At 37.4% G+C, this 23,153-nt stretch overlaps 1 protein-coding gene across 1 annotated transcript in view; it reads right to left on the minus strand.

Moving 5' to 3' along the window:
- The window catches only part of LOC139719786 (mannosyl-oligosaccharide 1,2-alpha-mannosidase IA-like), an 89,728-nt gene that overhangs the window by 42,442 nt on the left and 24,133 nt on the right, over positions 1-23,153 (minus strand). Inside the window, exons 4-7 of the mRNA XM_071631170.1 lie at positions 20,768-20,862; positions 15,967-16,090; positions 14,062-14,155; positions 6,606-6,721 (exon numbers count right to left, since the gene is read on the minus strand). Of these exons, the coding sequence (XP_071487271.1) occupies positions 6,606-6,721; positions 14,062-14,155; positions 15,967-16,090; positions 20,768-20,862 (429 nt within the window). The remainder of the gene's footprint in view (positions 1-6,605; positions 6,722-14,061; positions 14,156-15,966; positions 16,091-20,767; positions 20,863-23,153) is intronic.

Below are 23,153 nucleotides of genomic sequence, written 5' to 3' on the forward strand. Positions count from 1 at the left end.
CACCTTTGCATGTAAGTGACAAGTATCGTTGCGGACTGGCCCTGATGCAGTATGCATTAAAGAGAGGGGGGGGGGGGATGGGAGTGTTGGGTCTTTCGCAGGTTGATGATTCCTTGGATAAGAGGCCTCAGTGACAAAGCAGCTACTTTGAGGTTGGAGGAAACCTTTGTAAACATGTTGAAATTAATTCACATTGCTGTGGTCGCCACACAAATTTTCCAATTTAAAGCCTGTGTATAGTTTAGGTACAGAATAAGAAAAACAGTATGAGTACAGTGAGCATTGCTTTTCTCTCCTTGTTATGTGAAAGGCACAACATGATATCAAAGTGTGTACAGTACCTTCATGTATTGTTTGACTTTAGGAACAGAATATCTCAAAGACCAAAATATGAAAATCACATTAATGTTGAATTACTCATCAAAGCAGACAACAAATGAATTAGTCCCATGTGTAATTATTTGTGTCTGCTAGTAATGGGTAGAAACCACAAACAATTTCAATTTGTTCTGAAGACTATTTCAAATACATGGCATGTCTGGCAGAAATTTCTCTTGAAATGACATATGAAACCATTAAAACCTAGCATGGTATTGGTTGAAAGTTAGAATAAGATTCTTTCAAAGCAATTTAAATAGCAAAAATTGATATTGTACTACTACCATTTCAACTGCAATTATTTTACTGTGATTACTGATTGTCAAATGTACAATTTACTTTTTTCTTTCTAAGAACATATAAAACACTTTTAAGTATTCTGCCACGTGTACCATACTTTTAAAGTTTCCAACATTTTCTTTACTTCAAAAATACATTGGAGCTTCGAGGCAATGGAAGTAGCCCAGCGCCCTGTCCTATAGTTAAGATTTATTGGTAAAATCAATAAAGATTGTGATTCACTAAACTAAATGCATGTTAAACAAGCTTAAGTTGAGTGCAATTTATTACAGCATTCGGTAGTAAAGCACTGTTTGTGGGTGGGGGAGCGCACATAAGTACGGACGGAAAGTGGACATAATCTCGATCAAAAATCCACTTGATTCTCAATCAAATTGATGACTCATATCTGGCAATGGACAAAATGTTTTGTTTCATTGTCATACTAATGGCACTCACATCAGAATCCACGCAGTACAATCAATCTAGACAAAATACCAAATGCTACAATATTTATTCAAGGCTGAGGGAATGCAAATAAAAATTTCAAAGAACTTTACAATATGTGCAGTCATCAATATGTACATTGTACATCCCTATTAAAGGTAAAATTGACGTAATTTGAGGAACTTTGTCACTATTCAGCATGAAACTGGACTGCATTTCTATTTATATAATGCAAGTCACACACGTATCTAGACCATATGTGAATGTCATATGATGCTGAAAAAAAAAATAGAACAAAAGAGAGAAGGGGGAAAAAAAATGAATGACTGTACAGAAAGGTTATGAACTGCCTTTGAAGCTACAACATGTACATCACTTCAAAATATTTGAATGCAATGGAATACCAGAATATTAGAACGGCCAAAGTTCAAATTTGGCTATCATCTTTGGAAACTCCTGCAAAGTAATTCAAATATAGGTAATCATTCTAATTACTGTTATATTCTTTTAATTTGTACACAAGGTACTGTATACCTAGTAGCTAACATTCTAATAACAGAAACATTCAAATCATTAGAAAGGTATTTGCTCCATGTTGTTGTTCTTTCTCTTAAAATTTGCTCCAATAGACATGTGTTTTTCTTTATGTTCATGTATTCAAATCCTTCTGAAAACTTGACACTGCAATATAAATATTTACTTTCTGCACATTCGTGATGTGCTTGTCTGTCTGTTGGTGTGTATGAGATGTGACTGTTAATTCTTCACAGAGTTATACTACAAAACCAGAAATATTTGTGGCATCAAACTTTAACAGATTTCAGCTGACGGCCGTTTTCGTGGCATGAAACCTTTGTGAATTGCCACTGGCATTCAATGGAATGTGTAGACAAATACTTTTGCATTTATTGTACTTTCACAAATCTCGGCTCCTCATGAAATTCTTGAAAATCTCCACAAATAAAAAAAATCTTTGTGTAAGTTTAACCGTTGTGGTGAGTTCATGATGGAAAGAAAGTTTAAACCAAAAATCTCACAACTTACTTGTTTAGCGGTGGTGGCCTGCGACCGACATCCATCGCAGGCCACCACCGCTAAACAAGTAAGTTGTGAGATTTTTGGTTTAAACTTTCTTTCCATCAAAAAAAATCTTGTTTTACTATATGTATCCCCAAAATGATGACAATATTTTCTTGAGCTCTAGAATTCATGCTAGCTAAATATGCAAAAATAAATGTACTGTGAAAATTTCTATAAAAGTAGTCATTTTTTTTTTCACATAGCGGGCACTGTTGCTACAGAGAAAAAGGAAGTTTGGCATATGATATCTCACTGTCGAGAGCTATCCAGGTGTTTAATACAAACCCTTCTCCATTAATCATTATCATTATGACTGTAATGATCACTTCAGATCAAACACGAGGATCCATTTACACCAACTGAAAACTGCTTCCTCTTTCTCGAGAGGTGTCTCATCAGGAACCCTTCACAACCTGGATCAAAGTTTATATTACCGTGAAAGATACCTACATGTACCACCACCCTGGATCAAAGTTTATATTACCGTGAAAGATACCCACATGTACCACCACCCTGGATTAAAGTTTATATTACCGTGAAAGATACCTACCACCACTTTCTCTCTCCCTCTCTCTCTTTCTTTCTCTCACATACACACACACAAACACACAAATACACACACACAAAGCGCACACACTATACACATGCACAAACACATACACAGACAAAGCGCACACGCTATACACACAAACATACACATTGATCCTGGCTTTAGAAGCGATATATATCCATTTTATAAAGAGACATTTATAAGATGAGAGTTGGCAGTGACAAACACCCTGTCTGTGAGCAATGATGTGTCCACGTGTCTGTGTAAAGTCCTTCTGTACGAGCCAATTGACTAATAATAGAACAGTATGCTACTGGCTATGAATGGTATAAAATTCCCCATTTTGCATGAATAGGTATAAAAAAGTAAGAGAACTTTGTCACATTCTTTACTTTATGATATACATACACAATATACAGTACATTAATATATAAAATATACTGTATATATGCTGGTTTTTCCATATTGCTCATACGAGTCATAGCATGTACTTTATTACATGTTTCTAACAGCAGTGGGGATTATCACCGATATATTTGGCTTTTGCATACAACCAGGATACGGAACACCAAATATTTTCACAAAATCTTGCAGATGACACAAAGCATGACAGCATCCCGATCCGCATGGTTTGGCCCGTTTCCATGGCTTCTTGTCACCTGAGTAACCACACAACTAGCAGAACTCAAAAGAAGCAGACATCCAGAGTTCACGATCGCCTTGCGACCCAAGGACTTCCGCCGAGTCAGGTTCATTGAGTCACGACCAATCAAATATTGATAGAAACGTGAGCGTAGCACGATAGACAAGGGAGAGAGGGAGCGGGGACAAAAATGCTCTAAGTGCTATGAGATTGTTGGAAATGATGCACTTCCACTGGAGGCAAAACACCATTTTGTTGCTTTATCTACACCACTAAGAATGTGATTCCACGTAATGGATATTAGAGGAGATTTTTATGCAATTTCCAGACAAAACAGGTTTTATACTTCAGACATACAAAAAGAAAAAGGCATCATTGCCCATTGAGTTTCAATTGCTGCTAAAAAATGTTATTGGAAATGAAATTTCTAATTTCCATGTACTGTACCTCTGCAAGCACAATTTAATCTGAATTCCTCTACTAAAACAAAACTAAATCTGTGTATGATAGAGTTTCTCTCCTCTGCCAATGCAATACACTCTATAAATATTCTGAAACAGAAAACTGACAAGGACTGGGACTGAGAATTCACAGCTATTTCTCAGCTGGAGGGGAAAGGGGGAAAAAAAATTGGGGCAAATAATGAGAATTCTCATAAACGCAGATTCCTCCAGACATTGCGACCCATTTCCAGCGAGGTGACTACCAACTACTTCTATTTACCCAACCTAATCCGTATTTCCCCTGGGTCTTAGCAGTGTAATTGAACAACAAACACGACCACTCATGAGGGGTCTGCCTGGCACACACCAGCGTATGACCACGACAAACAACGGACAAGAGCGAGGAAGGGAGAGGTCCTCTACTCTGGGCATATTGAAACTGGACAGACCATCGCATGCTTCTTGATCTCATGATCGCTGTCGGCACGTCCCCGTCCCGGGACCGGTGGGACTTAAACTCATTTCAAATACCGTGACTGCTGCAAAGACATTTATAGCAAATATCTTGTACTACTGTCATAGCCTGCTTCTCCTGAACACTGCAGATAATTGTGCTCTGATTTTCTGCCGACATCCAGAAGGAGTGTTCAATGGACAGTAAAATAAGAGAGTACTGATCATAGAAACATTTAAAACAAAAGTGACAAGTGGTAGTCCTTAAATATTTTATGCAGACAACGCTGTGATAGAAAGGCACTAATGCCTGATCTGACAGTTAATCAGACAACGTAGAACTGATTTCATCCTTTTTCATAACCTTTGAAACAGCACCCCCATCCCCGGGAAGAAAATGAAAAATTAATCTGCCGAAGCTTATCATAGTCACTCGGACATTATATCAGAGATAGTCAAAAAGAAAGCAGAAAACTTGCTATTAAGGGACAATACTGCACTGGGGTATAACTATAGCACTCACATCTTTTGATGTGTAGACATCTGTGTTTGTCCTATCTGAACGCAGTGAATCAATAAATGAAGCAATGAGATGGAGAATCAGAAATATTATACTGTCCTGCACTTTGATTCTTAACTTTATGAAGATACTCTAGTTTTTTGCTGTGCTTGACTATTAATCAACAACAATCGCCCACAAAAACACAACTGCCATGTTTGTAGGAGCACACTGTATACAAGAGGTCAGCATATGTCAAGGTGAATACAACTTTATCGTGGCTTATTACCTCCTTTTAAAAAAAAAGGAACATGAGATTTGTAAATTTTTCAAATTAAATTGAGATTGGGGAGGGATAATGGCTTCAGAAAGGTATCAAACTTGGTAATTATAGGCAGAATTTACTGTGTGAATCAAATGGATCACCATGCTGATGTAATCTGTCATTAGAGATAGATTTGGTGCAGTTTGATGTGTGCCGTAAAATTTATTCAAGATCTACTCCAAACGTGATGAATCCCTTTCACATTAGAGCTTGAACTGGCCCAGAACGAGGCTCAAAACATCAATAACTAAACAGCTATTTGCTGCTTGCTGTATATCAGCGCAATAAGTAGAGACACAAAAACAAACAAGTGAAATAAAAGACATGTAGTGGATAAGATTGCAATCTTGTTTGGAGAGCGGAAGAAGAGGCTGATTGCTTCGGAGTTGGTTTTTCCAAATGGGTCCTGCGAGGCAGGAGGACGGGGCCAGTCACAATCAATTAGTTATTCACAGTTTACCTCGCGGGAGGCATGATTTTTGCATGCGGCACCCTCATGAATAACTGATAGGTCTCCCCCGACTCATCGGGCTGGAGACTCCTTTCTACCTGAACTCGTGTCGGCACGGCGCTTACCCGGTAAACTCTTTTTGTCCTTTTTATTTTCCTCCTACTCGTACATATGATTGATAATGGACAAACAGGTAGTGTGTGTTGAAGCCTTCTCGCACAAGACTGTGGTGAGACGGATCACAATTGAATCGGCTGGCTTCCCTCTCGCTAAATGAAATCAGCACACCCACACAACAGAAAGGTCAAACCTAAACTTCCTGCTTGTAATTGGCACTTCATCTTCGAAATTTTATGGTATGTCTGCTACTGCGCCCATTGTTACTGGGATAATGTCTCTTTCAACACAGTAATGTTACTGGGATAATGTCTCTTTCAACACAGTAATGTTACTGGGATAATGCCTCTTTCAACACAAGAAGCACTATGCCTTGCAGCATATGAATCATGTGATTGGGGGAATATTGCAGATTATTCAGAAATAAGACACTGTGGTGAAGAAAGCAAGAGGTCTGGAAAAACAAACAGACAAACAGACGAACAGACACACACATTCTGCATAATGCACCTACATTGTTAAGGTATTATTCACAAGCAAATTTACAATGGTGGAGTGATTGTATGAAGAGAGAGAAGTACTGTATGCAGTACAAATCCCGTGTTGGTTTTATTTTCATGAATTTCATAATCTCAATGATATAATTTGCAAAGTTAACAATGCTCAAAAAAATGTTTTTCCCTAACACAAGGGTAATGCTCTAAAATATTTTTTTTTCCGTAACACAAGGCTAATGTTCATTGTACGCATATATCATCTCCACAAAGCACAAGCTTTGCTTCTTAAAAAGGGTAATATGTATCTTTCATGCCATCCATTATGACTCTTGATTGCCGATTCGACCGCTTTCCAAATCCCAATCCCCACAAATATCATTCTTGCAAAAAATATGATGCGTAAATTATTGGCAGGAGCATTTTGTTGTTGTTGCCGTTCTTACCTCGACGGCAGCAAAGTACATCTGTTTCCCCTCCTCGTCCTTGCCCCCAGTCATGATGTACGACTTGAGGAGATACTCGTAGAAGCTATCCCCCAGGGCTCCCAGGGAGACATGCACTGCGGGGAGAGGAATGAGACCACCAATGACACATGAACACCAAACACACACCTTCGTGCAACATCGCTAGCTGTAAACTTTTCTGTTTCGTGTCCTATGGGCTCTCCATGACGGGTGCACATGCACTATTAAAGTGGGTTACCATACCAATCCATCATTGTAGCAATCATTATAAAACAATAACAAACAAAAGTAAGAACAAGTCCATACAGTCTACAAAAATGATGATGCTGAGATGCTTTTGTAATGTAGTAATCTTTACAAATCACTGCCATGCCACACTTACAAGTAATATTTGAATTGAACATCAATCATAATATTCTTGATAATCAAACATTATATAGATGATGATTGGCGGGGGAGGGAACATTCGGCATGTTCCCGACAACAAGAGTCATCATCTGTTATATTATATGGGTTAGTCAAATCACACTTTCATACGCATTACAATAATCGGTCATCACTTTTTCACATTGTATGGAATAGGCAAATTTATCCTATCAAATGCGTGCAACATATGATCGTTCAATCGTTTGGTATCGTTTGTCATTTGTTACGTGAAAATCTTTTCCCATGGGAGAACATTACAAAAATGTTCTGCCCATGGGCGAACATAACCAATGTGCCTCCATCACGTGACTGTGTTTAGCCAATCGCTAACCGGTATTTGACTAACCCATTTAATATTATGTGATGTTTTATACACTGCACATCAATATTCAATCTTCAGAATACCAGATACATGAGATGCAAGTGGAAGAAGCATCAGAGCGTTTTGGTGACCTTAAATCCGCAAATCGCCAGAAAAGTCAAGTTTGAATTTCTTGAAAGAAAAAGAAAAAGAAATCCTTTAGTGCTTTTTAATCTTTTAATCCTTAATACAATCTTTAATTGGAGACATACAGTACTCAACTACATCTTAATCAGTTTATGAAACAAAGATACCTACCCTCTTTTAGACTATCAAAGCAACTACCACTGGTTTAGCACAAAAGATAAAGCTCTACTTGCTATCTAATGAAGACATGAACATACAGTACATGTTGCCAGTATCTGTATCCAGTTGAGGGTGCAGTAGAACAAAATGGAGTGATGACTAAGCCATTAAAGCTCTGAAGTTTACCATGAAATCCTACATGAGCTTCAAAACTTGGTACAAGTATACTTTACATACTGTACATACGGCAGCACTCACCTTCAATGCTGAGGCCAATGAGTATTGCACTGGCATGATTTATTTAGCATTGTACAGTGTAGTCAGAAAGGAGTCAGTTTTGCTATTAAAATAATTATCATGAACAGAGATTTAAGCAGACAACCATATATGCTATCTTCAGTCATTTAAGAATATCATATGTATAAAAAAGAAGGAAATATTAATGTTATCAAATTTGTGCTCCTTCGGGTAAGTAATGATTAGGTAGACAAGTTTTTCCTATTCTTTTTTCATTTTATACAAGTGTATTTCTGTGGGGAAATCGGCAAAATACCAACGTGTTTCTAATTTTCCGCTGGTTTCACAGACAGCAGACAGCATGAAAATTTCTGCACCGTGAAATATGTTTACAGCACCATGTTTACGGTACTGTTACACCATTACTAATCAAATGCACAGGGTTGAAAGCACTGGACCTCACCGATACTCTGTAGAAATATTTATTTTTCAGCATATGATAATCAATTTTTCAACCACCCATGCATATGATAAGTACTCTCCACCTCAACAATAGACTCAATCAAGCGTGGAATCTAATCTGCGCTGCACTGCATGCAAATAAGCCCCGGACACGGGCAGATGGTGAGTGGTAAAATGCATGCCCCACCGGGGGCATCCGTGGGGGACCCACTGCCGTCATTTGGACCTGCTTTTCTTTTTAATTTGTCTACACCCTGGCAATTCCATACGCCTGACGTAAATTTGGCATACAGAAGTTCACTCTTACCATAATTAACTGAGCTGTGTATATATGGGCATATTTGCAGATATTAACACACATGAGTGCCACAAATGAATGCATTCATATGTATCTCTCAAACATGGTTTGAACGGTCTTGGTTGTGATACACTGGCATCTAATAAAATGACTGCTATATAATCTTGTGACACAAAGTCCTATACACTATACTGTAAAGATTGTAAGTTTACACAGCATCGATGAATGCTGGTATACCCACATCCCCACACAAGAAATTCACCCACAGTAAAATGATCAATATAGACATATGGCCTCTCTGTATCTAATGTACATAATAAGGATGGTAATTGACAAATGATCTTTGTAACAAAACACAGTCCAATTTATACAATTGATGATTCTTTCAGAAATTACGCCATTGTATGTACATACCACACCCCCAATATATGGCCAAATGTATAAAGTGTAAGATGATGCAGTTGTGTTAATATGTAGAAGCCTGGTGTGCAAGTTATATATAATCTAAGTAAACATGTTCTCACACACCATAAATTATGTTGTACAAACTGCAACCCTGTATGACTGTGCCCTAAAAATTTGATCCACTGCTGAGGGAAACGAAAATCCTAATGTGTGTGTGTCTGTTTGTGTGTGTGTCTGTTTGTGTGTGTGTGTGTGTGTGTGTGTGTGTGTGTGTGTGTGTGTGTGTGTGTGTGTGTGTGTGTGTGTGTGTGTGTTGCTGTGGGTTTTTATTGTCAACGGAATCATAGCACTGAGAATGGGGCAATGTGAGAAGCAGTTCTATAGCTACTTTCTCTTCATCTCGTGGACATGTGGTAGGGAAAAAAAATATATATGTGTTTGCTGTACCTTTCAATGTTTGCCGAAGAGTACACAGTATGATTTCATATTAACTGCAGCTGTTGCACATATTATGAATTAAAGGGCATGTTAATATTGAGGGGAAGTATAATGGAAATTTATATATGCTGCATAAATTGCATGAAAAGGGCAAGATGCTTAAAAGAGGAATATATTCATTAACATTAAAAATACTATAGCTTTCCACATTCCTATTTTCCTGCACTGGTGTCTCCAACAAGTAGTAATACCAAGTAACATAACCCAGGGTGCAACATGATAAGCCGCTGGTGTTAGCATGTGAACACAGCACAGCCCGATCCACTGAAATCTACGTAAACATACCCTAGCCATGTTTCATTCATTCTGCGTAGAAAATTGATCGATGCCTGCGAAATTTTGGTAATGTTTACCTTTCTGGCGGCAGTCTTCTTGTTGGTCTGTGGACCGATCTACCAATCCTTCCACTGTGAAAACTGTAGATTACAGCTCCCCAATCCAATTTATGATAATCTAACATTACACTTTACAGTGCAATTTAAATTTTGAAGAGTCACATGCTGCCTAGGTTCATTATTGGTATTTCTAGGAGGTCCCACTAATGTTACTGCATGATAGATTGAAACTGAATGAACCTTCCCAAACTTAATAATACACTGCACCATGTAAACCTATCTATTCTTGAATATATCTCAAAACCCAGCTAGTGTTAACTATCTCTACAACATATGACATTAATACCTAGATTTATCCCAAGGAATTGTCATCTAATATGCTCTCATATATTGTCAATAATGTCACTATCTCCTGTATCTGTATGTTTCCATAAAATTTTCTTTTTCCTGTCATGTCGAAAGTGATTTTGCGGCCAAAGCTTGGCTGTTCATACCAAATCATATGCCTAACTGAAATATGCAGAGATACAAGTGTATATAAAGTGCTGGCTATACAAACCTCGAAGATATGGGGGGGGGGGTGTACATTATTGCCAGTTGATTTTGATTTGTTCTTTGTCAATAATAAAGTCACAATCAGGTATATTATGTTGTATTGTCATTAGGTCTCAAGGCATTTGAGAGAAAAGGATTACAATTCTTCATTGAGATATTTAAGGTATATCATGTGCACATACATAAACTCAAATTTAATGTACTTCGGCCCAATAGTCTCTGCACTGTTTGTCAATGGCAGTATACCAAAACTGATTATCTGCTCTGTTAACGCAAATGACTTCAAGTTTACAGATCATTTAATGCTTGCCCCTGGGCACTACTCTGACATGCAGCAGCTTTACAGTGCTCATTCATGAATGTACGAGAATTGAAATTTAGCGAATGATGAGGCTTCACACTGTGGGAATTAGCTCTCTGAGTGCCCACGGCCTGGTAATGGCTTATGCTCTCATTACGTAGACTACGCAGATGATATTTTCTTGAGAACACAAAGGAAGTCTCTTCATAATACTGTAAAAGTGGATATTTTCGCATGACTAATCTTTCGCGCTTGGCCAGGTAAGAAGAGTTTCGCGTGTTTTTAATTCCGCGGAATCAAGACATCACGCACAGGAACATATGGCTAGCAAAAATATTCGCGTGCTTTTATTTTCGCGGTAGTTTCTGGTTGCGCGAAATACGCGAAAATTTCAACACCACGCAAATTTCCACTTTTACAGTAATCTGCTTTCATTAGCTACAGCTATATCACTGGATATCCGCAAAGAGTTGAAATATATCAAAACGGGAATGATATACAGACTTTGTTACCTTTGATTGATGAGCTAAATTTTCACACTACACAAACACATGCAGACAGTTACAATATTTACTATTCAATGAATATCGAGTCACTCGCAAACAATAAATGACTGCAATGTCCATTTTGAATAGTGAAAAACATATTGCAAAAGGTTTGCTTAGAACTACAAATGTATGCTGCAACATCCTATTTCTTGAATAAATTATCATTTGTACAGACAGAGGTGAAATATGAACAGAGCTGCTGTGTTGGGGGTCAGTATTAAGCGCTATACAAATGTTATTCATTATCATTATCATTATCATTTTTTGCTAATTTTGTTTTTGTTTTGCTGTAGCTCTACCTCAAGTATTGAATGAGAGTGTATTATTCAATCTGGATTGATAAAAATATTATTAAAATAGACCACACAAAACAGAAGACAAAAAAAAAGAGGAAATGTACGGGTGGTTCTTTATTTTTCACTTATCTAGTAGAATTGAAATTGAATGATACAGAAACTTAAGATTACTAGCAGAGAATGATATATTGTTAGTAAGATCTAGATTCTCAAGCTGGTCATTAACTGCTCAAGACAAAAACAAGTGAGGGGTTTATAGTCGAATGAATGAGAGTAGAATACCTGTTTCGCCACTCAGAACTAAACCTGCATTATAAAGTAATTGGTTTCTCCCGAGGCTACTTGGCCATAATAACAAAGCACTTAAGTAGGCATTGGTCACTTCAGACCGTTGACTACAAGTACATGATGCCCTGTAGGTGTCTGACACTGGGCATCACGCTCTCTCCCATTTTTAGGGGATAGCTCACAGTAATTACCACATCAAGGTATACTGTGTACATCACACATTTTGTGGGGCTTTTGTTTTCACCAAATTCATAAGTCGCATACTACTGATGAATTTAACAACACACGAAAATACTAATTTTGATCCCAACATGAATGCAACCTCCATACATTTCCCCGCAAATTACTGTGCTCCAGTTGTGAATTTGACCACTTGTAAAACTATCGGGAAGTCCCTATTCACACACACACAAAAAAAAAAATACTTGACTCGCAGTTAATATACATATGCCGTACATTTTACTAAGCTTGTTGTTGTTTTTGTTTTTTTTTTCTAAAGCATGGCATGGCCAGTATTGTACAGAAGATGTCAAATATTTTGTGGGCATGTTTTGCCATCTAGAGTTGCAAAACAAATTTCACAGCTGATTGAGTTTGCAATCCAGAATGCAAATATCACACTGCTTGCATAAAATGTATGCTCTGCCTCAGCATATCAGTAGTAGTCCATGGGCCAGGACAGATATTGGTACCACCTGAGGTGGCAAAACCTTTTTGGTGTCATTTTGTTTGTCAGGCATAGATATGCTTATCAAGCTATGATAGCATTTCCAAATGAGTAGCTTAGTCATAATAAATGAATTTTTAACCAATTTGGTCTCGTTGTTATATCCCTGTACTTCTGAATCGAAACTAACCGCTATACAAAGAAGAGCACTGTCTTCTGTATGTTCCATAGAGCTGTAAAATGCAGCTCTATGGTATGTTCACAGGTGTTCTGTTCTAAATGCGGTGGGCTTAGTCTTTATTCAAGGCAGCGAAGGGAATATCCAAAGGTTATGATGTCCACAGCGCTTAGTCTTTATTCTAGACGGCGAAGGGAGCATCCAAAGCTTATGATACAGTGTATATCCTTTTATCTGAAAACAACAACAACAACAAAAGCAATTCCTCGTGAATTTTACCGTATTTTTCAATTATTCATCATTTTCCGGCGAAAACGCTACGGTGAAAACGCTAACACCACGCCAATGTCACTTTATTTCCATTCAACAATAAAAGACAATGCAAAAACAATGTACCGGTACACTACAAAACATTATAATGCATAATATTGTACATGAACAGAGTGATTTTCGTTTAAAACTGATGTATTTGTTGAGAGGGTAGTGTAAAAACAGTATAGATAATCCCTTTTATGAGGAACTTTAGATATGATAACGGTACATTGGTCTAGATAAAGACTAAGCGCACCGCGTGACATCTGTGGACATCATAACCCTTCGGATATTCCCTTCGCTGCCTTGAACAAAGACTAAGCGCACCGCGTTTACAACAGAACACATGTGGACATACGGAAGACAGTGCTCATCTTTGTATAGCGGTTAGTTTCGATTCAGAAGTATAGGGATATAAAAATGAGACCAAATTGGTTTAACAATCATTTATTATGACTAAGCTACTCATTTGGAAATGCTATCATAGCTTGATAAGCATATCTATGCCCGACAAACACATTGACACCAAAAAGGTTCTGCCACCTCAGGTGGTACCAACAACCCATTTTTCGGGTCTTGGCCCATGGACTATAGGTGTGCAAGTGAACGCAGACATTTTTGAGGTACATTCATTTGTCCTATTTCGTGCTAATTCTGGCTAGAAGGAATTCTAAACCCCGTGCCAATCTCTTCACAATTTTCTCTGCACATCTTGAATGGGTGTACAATTGCATAGCGCATATTCAAGACTAGTACGTTTTGGAGCCGCTCAGCAGGAAAAATTAATCACGCAAAAATATTGACGTTTTAATACAGTACCACGCTAAGCATCTGTGCGCAGCTGCTTCCTACCCATGCTGCTTGAATAGCACTCATGCAACTGTATGGCGATATTTTGGCGGGCTGTTTTAAATCAATGAATTTTTGTGACTCGCAAAATTTGCACAAGCATAACCCCCAAGAAATATTCAGCTTCTACAGTAACTACTCAAAGAGATAGAAGTAATTATTAAAGTACATACTTTGCCCCCATTTGCCCGTCTTTGGGTTCAGGTAATTGGGATAAAGGCCATCGGGTCTCTTGACATCCTTCAATACTTCACGAATCCTATCCACCTGAAAATCAAAAAGAAGAAGGTAAAAAATTAAACACTTTCAGATTCTTCTAGCATCACACATAAGATAGTCTCACACACAAAAGGTATTATTGTAAGACTTCATGGATTTGCAGAAGATATCATGGATTTTCAAAAAAACTTGAAACCAAAAGAACAATATTTTGGATGAAAAAAAAAACCCTCTCACACATAAGAGATACTGACAATTATTAAGGTGGGTGTCAGTTTATCTTGTAATACAGCATCAAATATCATCCTTTGAAATGTGGTACAATTCTACCACATGATTGACTATGATGATCCTTGTATCAGTTTATTTTCCATGACATTTTGTGGCTTTCAAACAACTTTAAGTGATGTGAACTGATTAGATGGTTCAGAAGTTTTTATTCTTTAATCAACACTTTGATACCACAGCTCAAATCACTCCTGATGTTCATTTCTGAATGGGTAGCAATACCAAAATTGCTTGTCTGAGAACAGAGGGAGGAACTATATAAGAAATGGACTTTGTATTCTTATAAACAAAATTGAGTGGAGCTGAAAGGGATCTGACAGGAGTTTTGGCAAGGATATCCATTTGTGGCAAGTGCACTACATTAGAGAATCTTTCTGCTTCTGTCTGTGGCCTAACATGCCTCGAAAATAAGTGGTACAAACAGGCTGGTTTGCAAATGAGTTCAAATTTATGGATATTTTCCCTCAAAGGACCCATCAACAAGCTATCCAATCTAATTCCACGGCTGTTCTTTATTGAATGCACTTCAATAATTCATGAATATATTTGCCGTTACACTGGGCAAGCTTTAGGCAGGCTATCTGTTTATCAGAAGCAGTCTCTGTTATAATGCTATCAACAAAACTTTAGATGCGTGGACGAACTGACCTATAGCAATGAGTGGCAGAATAGCGTGAATTTATAGTTACCCTATTCACAGTACCACTTTGATACTAAAGGATAGGCTTGAAACAAAACCACACACATCGATGATAAATCCTAGTACACAGTGTACTGTAGTTGTGCTTTGTAGAAAATTTCTTCCAGCAAATTGATATTTCTTGTAGCCATAATTGATGTTCCATAACCACTTCTATAATCACTATTACATCATGTTCATTCTTTTAAGTCCTACAAAGTGCACCTATGTTACTATTATAATTGTTATCAAGTATCAAAAGGCTGGAGTGAACAAAACATTCTCTTTTGGGAGTTTAAAATTCTTTCAGATCCTAAACAATAAAATGACAAAAAATTTGTCACTTGCGTGGCAGAAGGGCCCAAAGGCTTGAAGGCTGAAATGATGATTGCAAATTTTGTCAAATTTCATGCTAGGGCCCTTCTGCGGGACAGGTAACAAATTATCCATAAACCTACCACACACAGTAAGAAAAGCCAACCACAAGGCTACTGGAAATATCAGCTTTAAATACAGTTTTGTATACAATCAGGTGTGCAAGAGATTAGGCAAGTAAATACAGAGGGTCAATTTTATAGAAGATTACTGTTCTTCATAAGAGGCAAGAGGTTCAATGTTCTAAAAGATTCTGAGATTGTGAAATTCCTCTTGAGAGGTGGCTGAAATAGGAAAAATGTAGATCATACTGAAGACAAATATCCTCTTACATTTTTTTTAGGCAAATCAACCTAATCTGCAGTTTTCTTGGCTACATTGTCTGTCCCTTTATCAGGAAAACTTGCTATCAAAACTCGTCCCATACAAGTATAACAAATCTTAGACACTAAAGTGCTGTGGAATTTGCATCTACGTATATGTAGTTATTGTCTTCCATTACCAGGGTAGTACTTGCCTTTTGCTGATACTTGGGATCCCCAGTGATTTCTGAGAGGTAGCCAAATTCCAGGTGGAGGGAGCCAAACTCAGAGAGGATGGAAGAGCCACCAGAGGCCCATCCCCAATTTCTTGCACTCCCCCTGGAAGAAAATTAAAAGATTTGATGATGATAGCATTCATTAATGATGGTATAAATTTAAAAAACAGCACTACATAATAACATGCGATGACAAAACATAAAAGAGAAGAATAATAGCCATGACAAGTGTACAAGAAAAAGATCAAGGCATGTGGTAGCCACGTGGATTTGTAGAAAAACATGATTTTATTTGATTTTATTGTAGCTGTTTTTGCCACCAGACTTAAAATTATTGTTACATAATGTTATGATGTTATAAGTTCAAAGGCAAGCAATGTAAAAAAAAAAAATCATACAATTGATGGAATGATAAAACAACAAACAACATGGACATTTTAATTGGTATGTACCACAATAATATAGGTCATTTTGAAACCCAACTTGATTTTAGATATGGAGTAATAATGCCAGCTAAAATTCCCATTCATTTATTTACTAAATATTGAAATGTTGGAATTTAAAATGCCCATATCATACTAACAGAGAAGAAAACAAACCCGATATGACTCAACACTGTACACAACAGATTCAGTTTACAGTACTGTTGTTGATGTTTTTTCTCTCCTCCTCAACACAGGAAGCCTCGACGTGAAAGCCAATGCCTGGAACACTACCCTAACAGGCTCAGGTATTTGCAAATAATATTATGATGATGATAATGACACCAACAGAAGGAGGATGGATGTCTGCGACAGTCTTGTGCACTGTATCGCATTAAAAACGTGTCGTGTGCCTTCGTCAGGCACCGAATCTCCGCAAATGACTGCGGCGCATCGGCGTGGAGACCTACCCAGGAAAATATCTCCTGGTGGAATCTAGCTATGCACTCCCTCATGAACAATAATATTACCACGTTTGAATGCACAATGAGCTCTGTTTACAAACACGTGTTCTGGAGTGCTGATTTCCAGGCTTCGCTTTGCCCCCCCCCCCCCCCCCCCCCCCCCCCCCTCCCCTTTAAAATCTGTAGTCTAGGTTCTGGGCACATTGGCCTGTATTCAGAAAGGTGAAGTCAAAGCCATGGTTTACATTTAATAATCCAAAGACTCTAAAAATTGAGTGTGAAATAAGTGTACCATTATGATTGCAATTCAAGTCCATTTCCCCACTCTGTGGGGATGGACAGTTAATTTCATTGATGGCCGTTCTGTAGGTATTATTAGATGCTCTTCTGTAAACTCCCATGTGTGATGCAAATCCTTCTCTGAAATAAGCAACATGCCCTGCTCTGCTACTTAAGGCTGCTACAAACCAACTTGCCAGCTGGCCAGGGGCAACTGCAATTCCCAGTAAGGCAAGTAAACATATCAATAAATGAATGAATGGTCTGTTATTATGAAATAAAATCACTCGCATGAAAATATATCCACTTTTACAGCGCTCATTTTGGGTGTAGGAGGAAGAAATATTTGCTGTGGAGTCAGTTTGGAGATGATACACTGTACATTTACATTGTACTATCACAAGACCATGCGCTTTGATGTTTTGAGATTCAGCTAGAGGGAAATACAAAGGTGTTTTGTTTGTTGTTGTTATTGTTGTCGTTGCTTCTTCTTTTTTCTTTTTTCTTTTTTTTTGGGGGGAAGAGTGTTTCTGTTTTTGTTTTTGTTTTTAATAAGAGGATAAAAAGTCTGGTAGCCAGACTAGGTGAGTAGGACACAAGCGTTTGCAAATGAAGCTGGCCATCTACATGGTGTGCATTACAACGCCCTTCTTAATGGCCACTAAATGAAAGAGCTGATGGGCACCATCGCAGACCCGGTAGAGTGGAAATACATTGTACGGAGGAGTGGGAAGGTTGGCCTGGCTCGGATACTGTATAAGCTCTTATTTTCGTGAGGGTTTAATTTTCACAAACTTCATGAATCACTGTACAGGACCGCGAATTTAACAACATTCGAAAATGTCGCCTATGCGCTGGTGTAATAGTGCACTTACGACAGCTTTGTGTCTCAATTCGCAAAAACAACATCTCACGAAAAATGGTCATGACCTCGTAATTTGCGAAAATATCTATATGCGAAAATAACAGCTTATACAGTATTACAGAATCCCCCGCAACGAATCGTGAACACCTTTACAATTGTATCACTGATTTCTGTGTAAGTACGAACACAGGCAAAGGACCTCTACTGGAGTTGAAGGTTACCAATAAGCGTACCGGTACGCTTTCACTTCGATGGGCAGCGAACGAAGATTGCTCCAAATGGTCCAGCCACGTTTCCCAATGATACCGGGTCTTTAAGATGGTTTGCATCACAGCATACATGCTAGCACTTAGCCTTGATAATGTAGGTTTCATTTCAAAATAAATTCAAATAGAACTAAAAGGTGCGTCGTCATTGTTGTTGTTGTTGTTGTTGTTGTTGTTGTTGTTGTTGTTGTTGTTGTTGTTGTTGTTGTTGTTGTTGTTGTTGTTGTTGTTGTTGTTGTTGTTGTTGTTGTTGTTGTTGTTGTTGTTGTTGTTGTTGTTGTTGTTGTTGTTGTTGCTGTTGCTGCTGCTGCTGTTTTTTTCTCCTAATCCTATCACAGGCATAACAATGTGGTGGTTCAAAGAGCAATAGGATATATATCTGGGGCTATGTTACACAACAGAGAACATTTAAATCTGTTTTTTTTTTTGAAGTCACTTCAGAGCCCCATTTCACAAAAGATGTTACACGTAGAGTAGCAACCCTTGCAACACTGGCAAATTCCCATAGCAACAGCCAAACAGGAAGCTGGATTCTTGTCATTACCATGAAAACTGCCATTCAGGCAAGAGTTGCTATCATATCAACTTCTCACAAAATGGGGCCCAGATTCAACATGAAGAATTATATCAAATATATAATTATATATGAATATATATTTACAAAAAATAATATTTTTATTACCAGCATTTGAAAAAAATAGATTTCAATCATCATTGAATTCTGTGCAATTCATACATCTTGTTAACAGCAAGAATGTGGGATAAAAGAGGAGAAAATTAAAAAAGGGACTGCTCATACAATTTTGTCTTTAAATATATCATTTAAATAATGGCAATCACGTTCACATTTCTACTGCCTGCCTGTGTCAGTGAACGAAAGCGACGCCATGTGGCCGGGGACGTGTCAGTTTTCATTCATAAAATATCCCCCCAATTTTCCCCCCAGAAGCTGCCCTGAGGAATTCATGATACTCCCTCCTACGAGGGTGATTCATTGAAACTCAGTGTCCTTGAAATCATCTCGGGGAAGAAGAGCTCAAAAGATATCAAGGCAAGCTTCTTTCAGGAATATGAGATACTACAGACATTTCTTGAAGGGAATGAGAAAGGATTTCCATACAGAGTAAGGGTAATCTTTCTCTCTTTTTTTTTTCTTTTTTTTTTGGGGGGGGGGACATGCACATTGAGTGTTTTATGTAATAATGATAACATGTAATACATTTGTGATGCTTTTTTTCTATCAAATCAAACACAAAAAGAACATATCAAGGGTGCTGATGACTGCTACCCAAGGCCAAACATTCTTTTTGTTTTGTTTTGCTTTGTTTTTTGTTTTGTTTTGTTGTTTGATTGTTTTGGGTTTTTTTTTTTTTGGCTGTTTGAGCAAGTTGAAGTTTATAAAGCTTGTCTGACAAGGGTAGCTAGTTTTTCACTCTATGAAAGATTACACTCATCTTACACCCGGAGCCACAAACAAAGCACTTTGCGCAATACTCGTGTTGAATAAGTCTTCTTGTTTTCAGGTAAGTCCAATAACCATCATCTGACCCACTTGCCTTTAAAGGACAAGTTCACCTTCATAGACATGTGGGTTGAGTGAATGCAGCAATATTAGTAGATCACATCAGTGAGAGTTTGAGGAAAGTCGGGCAATCCGTTCAAAAGTTATGAATTTTTGGAGTTTCTGCTCACTCAAGGCTGGATGAGAAGACTATTATAGCTTGTGATGTCACATGTATAGAACAATATAAAGAAAGATTTTGAAAATCAACATATTTTCACTTTTCTCGCATAACAAAAGAACACTTGACTTCTCTCTTTCAGAAGGCAGGGGGAACAATATTACCCATAACCCTAACTAGGCAGGGCTATTTAGGTAGATCATAGAGCCGGCCGTTGACCGTGCGATCGCAACAAAAATTGGCACACACATTGCCTATGACATAATCTAAAGTACTACGAAGTTAAACTTTTTAAAAATGATCATTTATGCTAAATTATGCTAATTTATGCATAATGATGCATGAAATCAGACAATTTGGTATAAATCACTAAATAAAGCTCAAAATGGACACATATTTTGTGCAAATATTCTTTTTAGTGTCCTGAGCAAATATAAGAGAAAAAAACTGTGCCATCATATTTGAATTTTGTAGATTTTAAAGTGTTCATGTGTTTTGATGTCTTTGTCTTTTTTTCTGTGTTTCTTTTTTTTTTGGGGGGGGGATATTAGCTGCACTTAGGCATAAATCTATGATTATCATTGATTGTATTTATTTAATCAATATTTTGATGATTCTTTTTTGTTGTTGTTGTCAGTTGTATTGTATTACATATGTATTTTCCCATTGTATTGTTATCATAGGAATTGTTGTAAAGCGCATAGAGACTTCAGTGTAACATGAGCTATATAAGCAGAATGTATTATTATCATTATTATTATTGAGGGTATTACTTCTCTTCGAGTCCCAGTGAGTTACTCACGTTTTTATGTTCACCAGACCAAAGGGTATTCCTGTTGGTGTGTTGAAAGCGGGGAGGAGCTTGTCGGCTATCCCCACAGCCTTTTGTTTAAAAACCTGGCAAGGTAGAGAACAAAGCAAATCAAGAGTCGGACGGAAAGGAAAGATTGCATCAGGATGATCTGTGCCGCAAAATTATCAATAAAACCATCACATTTTTATCTCGCAGCAAGGCTATTTCTGGAAGATGACCTCAACGGTGAGACGGTTCGCTTTGCGTCATGTAGAAGTCACCGTCTATTGCTTGTGCTAAAATTAGAAAGCCTCGTGTTCCAACCTTTAGAATTTGCAGAAATCTCCTTGTACTTACATGAGTTTTGGCATGTTAAGTGTAGATCTTGTCAAGCACATGTCATTCTTCACGTCACAATGTGTGCTGTACGTTATCAGCACAGATATGAAAAGCTCTCTAGCAATCTTTCCATCTCTCCTTCTATCTCTTCCTTTCTATCCCTCTATCCCTCTATAACACATCTCTACCTCTCTCTGGATATATCTATATCTATTTTTCTTTTTATACTATTATGTACATGTATGTATATCTACATGTATCTATCTATCTCTCTATATATCTTTAGACATATATACATCTATTTTGTTCTCAAAAAGTCCATATTTGCCAAATGGAGATATTTTGGATCAAAGGTCAAGAAAAATAAAGAGAATAATAAGAAAATTTTTGCTTCTTTTGACCATAACTTCAAAAATGTGTCTTTATATGTAGTGACCAATATATCATTTAAAAGGCATTATTTGTACTTTATGACAGAGACCGTACTTCAAAATCTTCAAAAATGGACTTGTCGGTTTTTGCGAACAAACTCTACATATCCATCTATCTATCTAGTATCTATCTGCATCTCTATAATTTCTCTCTCTCTCTCTCTCTCTTTCTTTTTCTTTGCTCTGTTATTACGTGGCAGAGCAGGTTCAGTCCAAAAATTTGTCTTGCTTTGCAGACTGAAGTAAAAGAACTCACAATCTACAACTTGAAGTGGCATCCGTGTATACAGCAGAGGCCATCTCCGTTGTCTAACAGGCAGTGTATGGACATACAGACTTTAGCGATCTATTATTACCCTTCAAACGCTCAAGCAATATCATGCGACAAACACTCTTTGTTCAAACAATTTTACCACCAAGGAAACACTTCCACAATGACATCAGTCACACAAACGAGCAATCTTCCTATTGGCAATGGATGATAAATAAGATAATTTGCTAACATTTCTAAGGTAACAGCACTGCATTAAATTAGCCTAAACTGCTCAAATCATTCCCCATATTCAGCTAATATTTGGGCATTTTTATCAAATGAAACTTAATCAGAGAGTCCTGTAGCTTCCTTTGAACTCAGTGAAATCTGAAAATCAGAGCAAAATCACTTGTATCGATCACTTCTCATAAAAACCCTACTCAATTGTTATGGGGCATCTATTCCACGTTTAATCCCTGATGTACATTTGTATATGAAACCTGCACATCATTGCTATATTGCATTGCACTAATTTCATATTGTCCATACATGTACACTATCAGCTTGGCCATGAGAAAATAGGCTTTGGGAAGGCAGGCCATGGGCTGGTTACTAATATATACAGTAGATAACCTTTCCACACCATAGCAACCAATGTTCCCTTCAATGGAATATTTGATTAAAACTTTTATTGTACTGGTATCCAACCTGTCCCGTTATGGTGAAAACATAATTATGATAATGACCTTTAGGATGCAAAAACCTTGATTAACCTAACAGATGATAGCAGGAAAGACATAATTCTTTTTGTCTGCAGTACAATACAGTGTACGTGCTCTGCAACGCTAGATTAATGATGATGGCAGAGCACTTAATAAAACAGTGACACCACTGAAAAGAAAACCCTGAATAAGGAAGGCAATTATTATTATTATTATTATTATCATTATTATTATTATTATCATTATCATTATCATTATCATTATCAAAATTACAATAATAACAATTGTTATTATTATTATTATTATTATTATTATTATTATCATTATTATTATCATTATTATTATTATTATTGTCATCATCATTATTATCATTATCATCACCATCATCATTATCATTGGTATGCATTTCTGGTATTCCCTTGGCTGCTGTTATGTTAGCATCTGAAATAGCTGACAGGAAGAGGGGAAAAAAATGCCCACTTGCTTAATCTGTCAATTGTCCGATACACCCATCCATTTTCTCATCAGCACTGCACCCCTACACTCTTCAGCAAATAAACATTCCTTCAATTAATTGCAAGTTGGCACAATCGACTTCTAGAAAAAAAAAAGGAATCCTGCCTTGATGGAAAATGAGTGGCATCCCAACA

This window comes from Diadema antillarum, unplaced genomic scaffold (assembly GCF_040938485.1).
Source record: "Diadema antillarum isolate AM-2024a unplaced genomic scaffold, OU_Dant_1.0 scf00000114, whole genome shotgun sequence".
In the NCBI taxonomy this organism is placed as follows: domain Eukaryota; kingdom Metazoa; phylum Echinodermata; class Echinoidea; order Diadematoida; family Diadematidae; genus Diadema; species Diadema antillarum.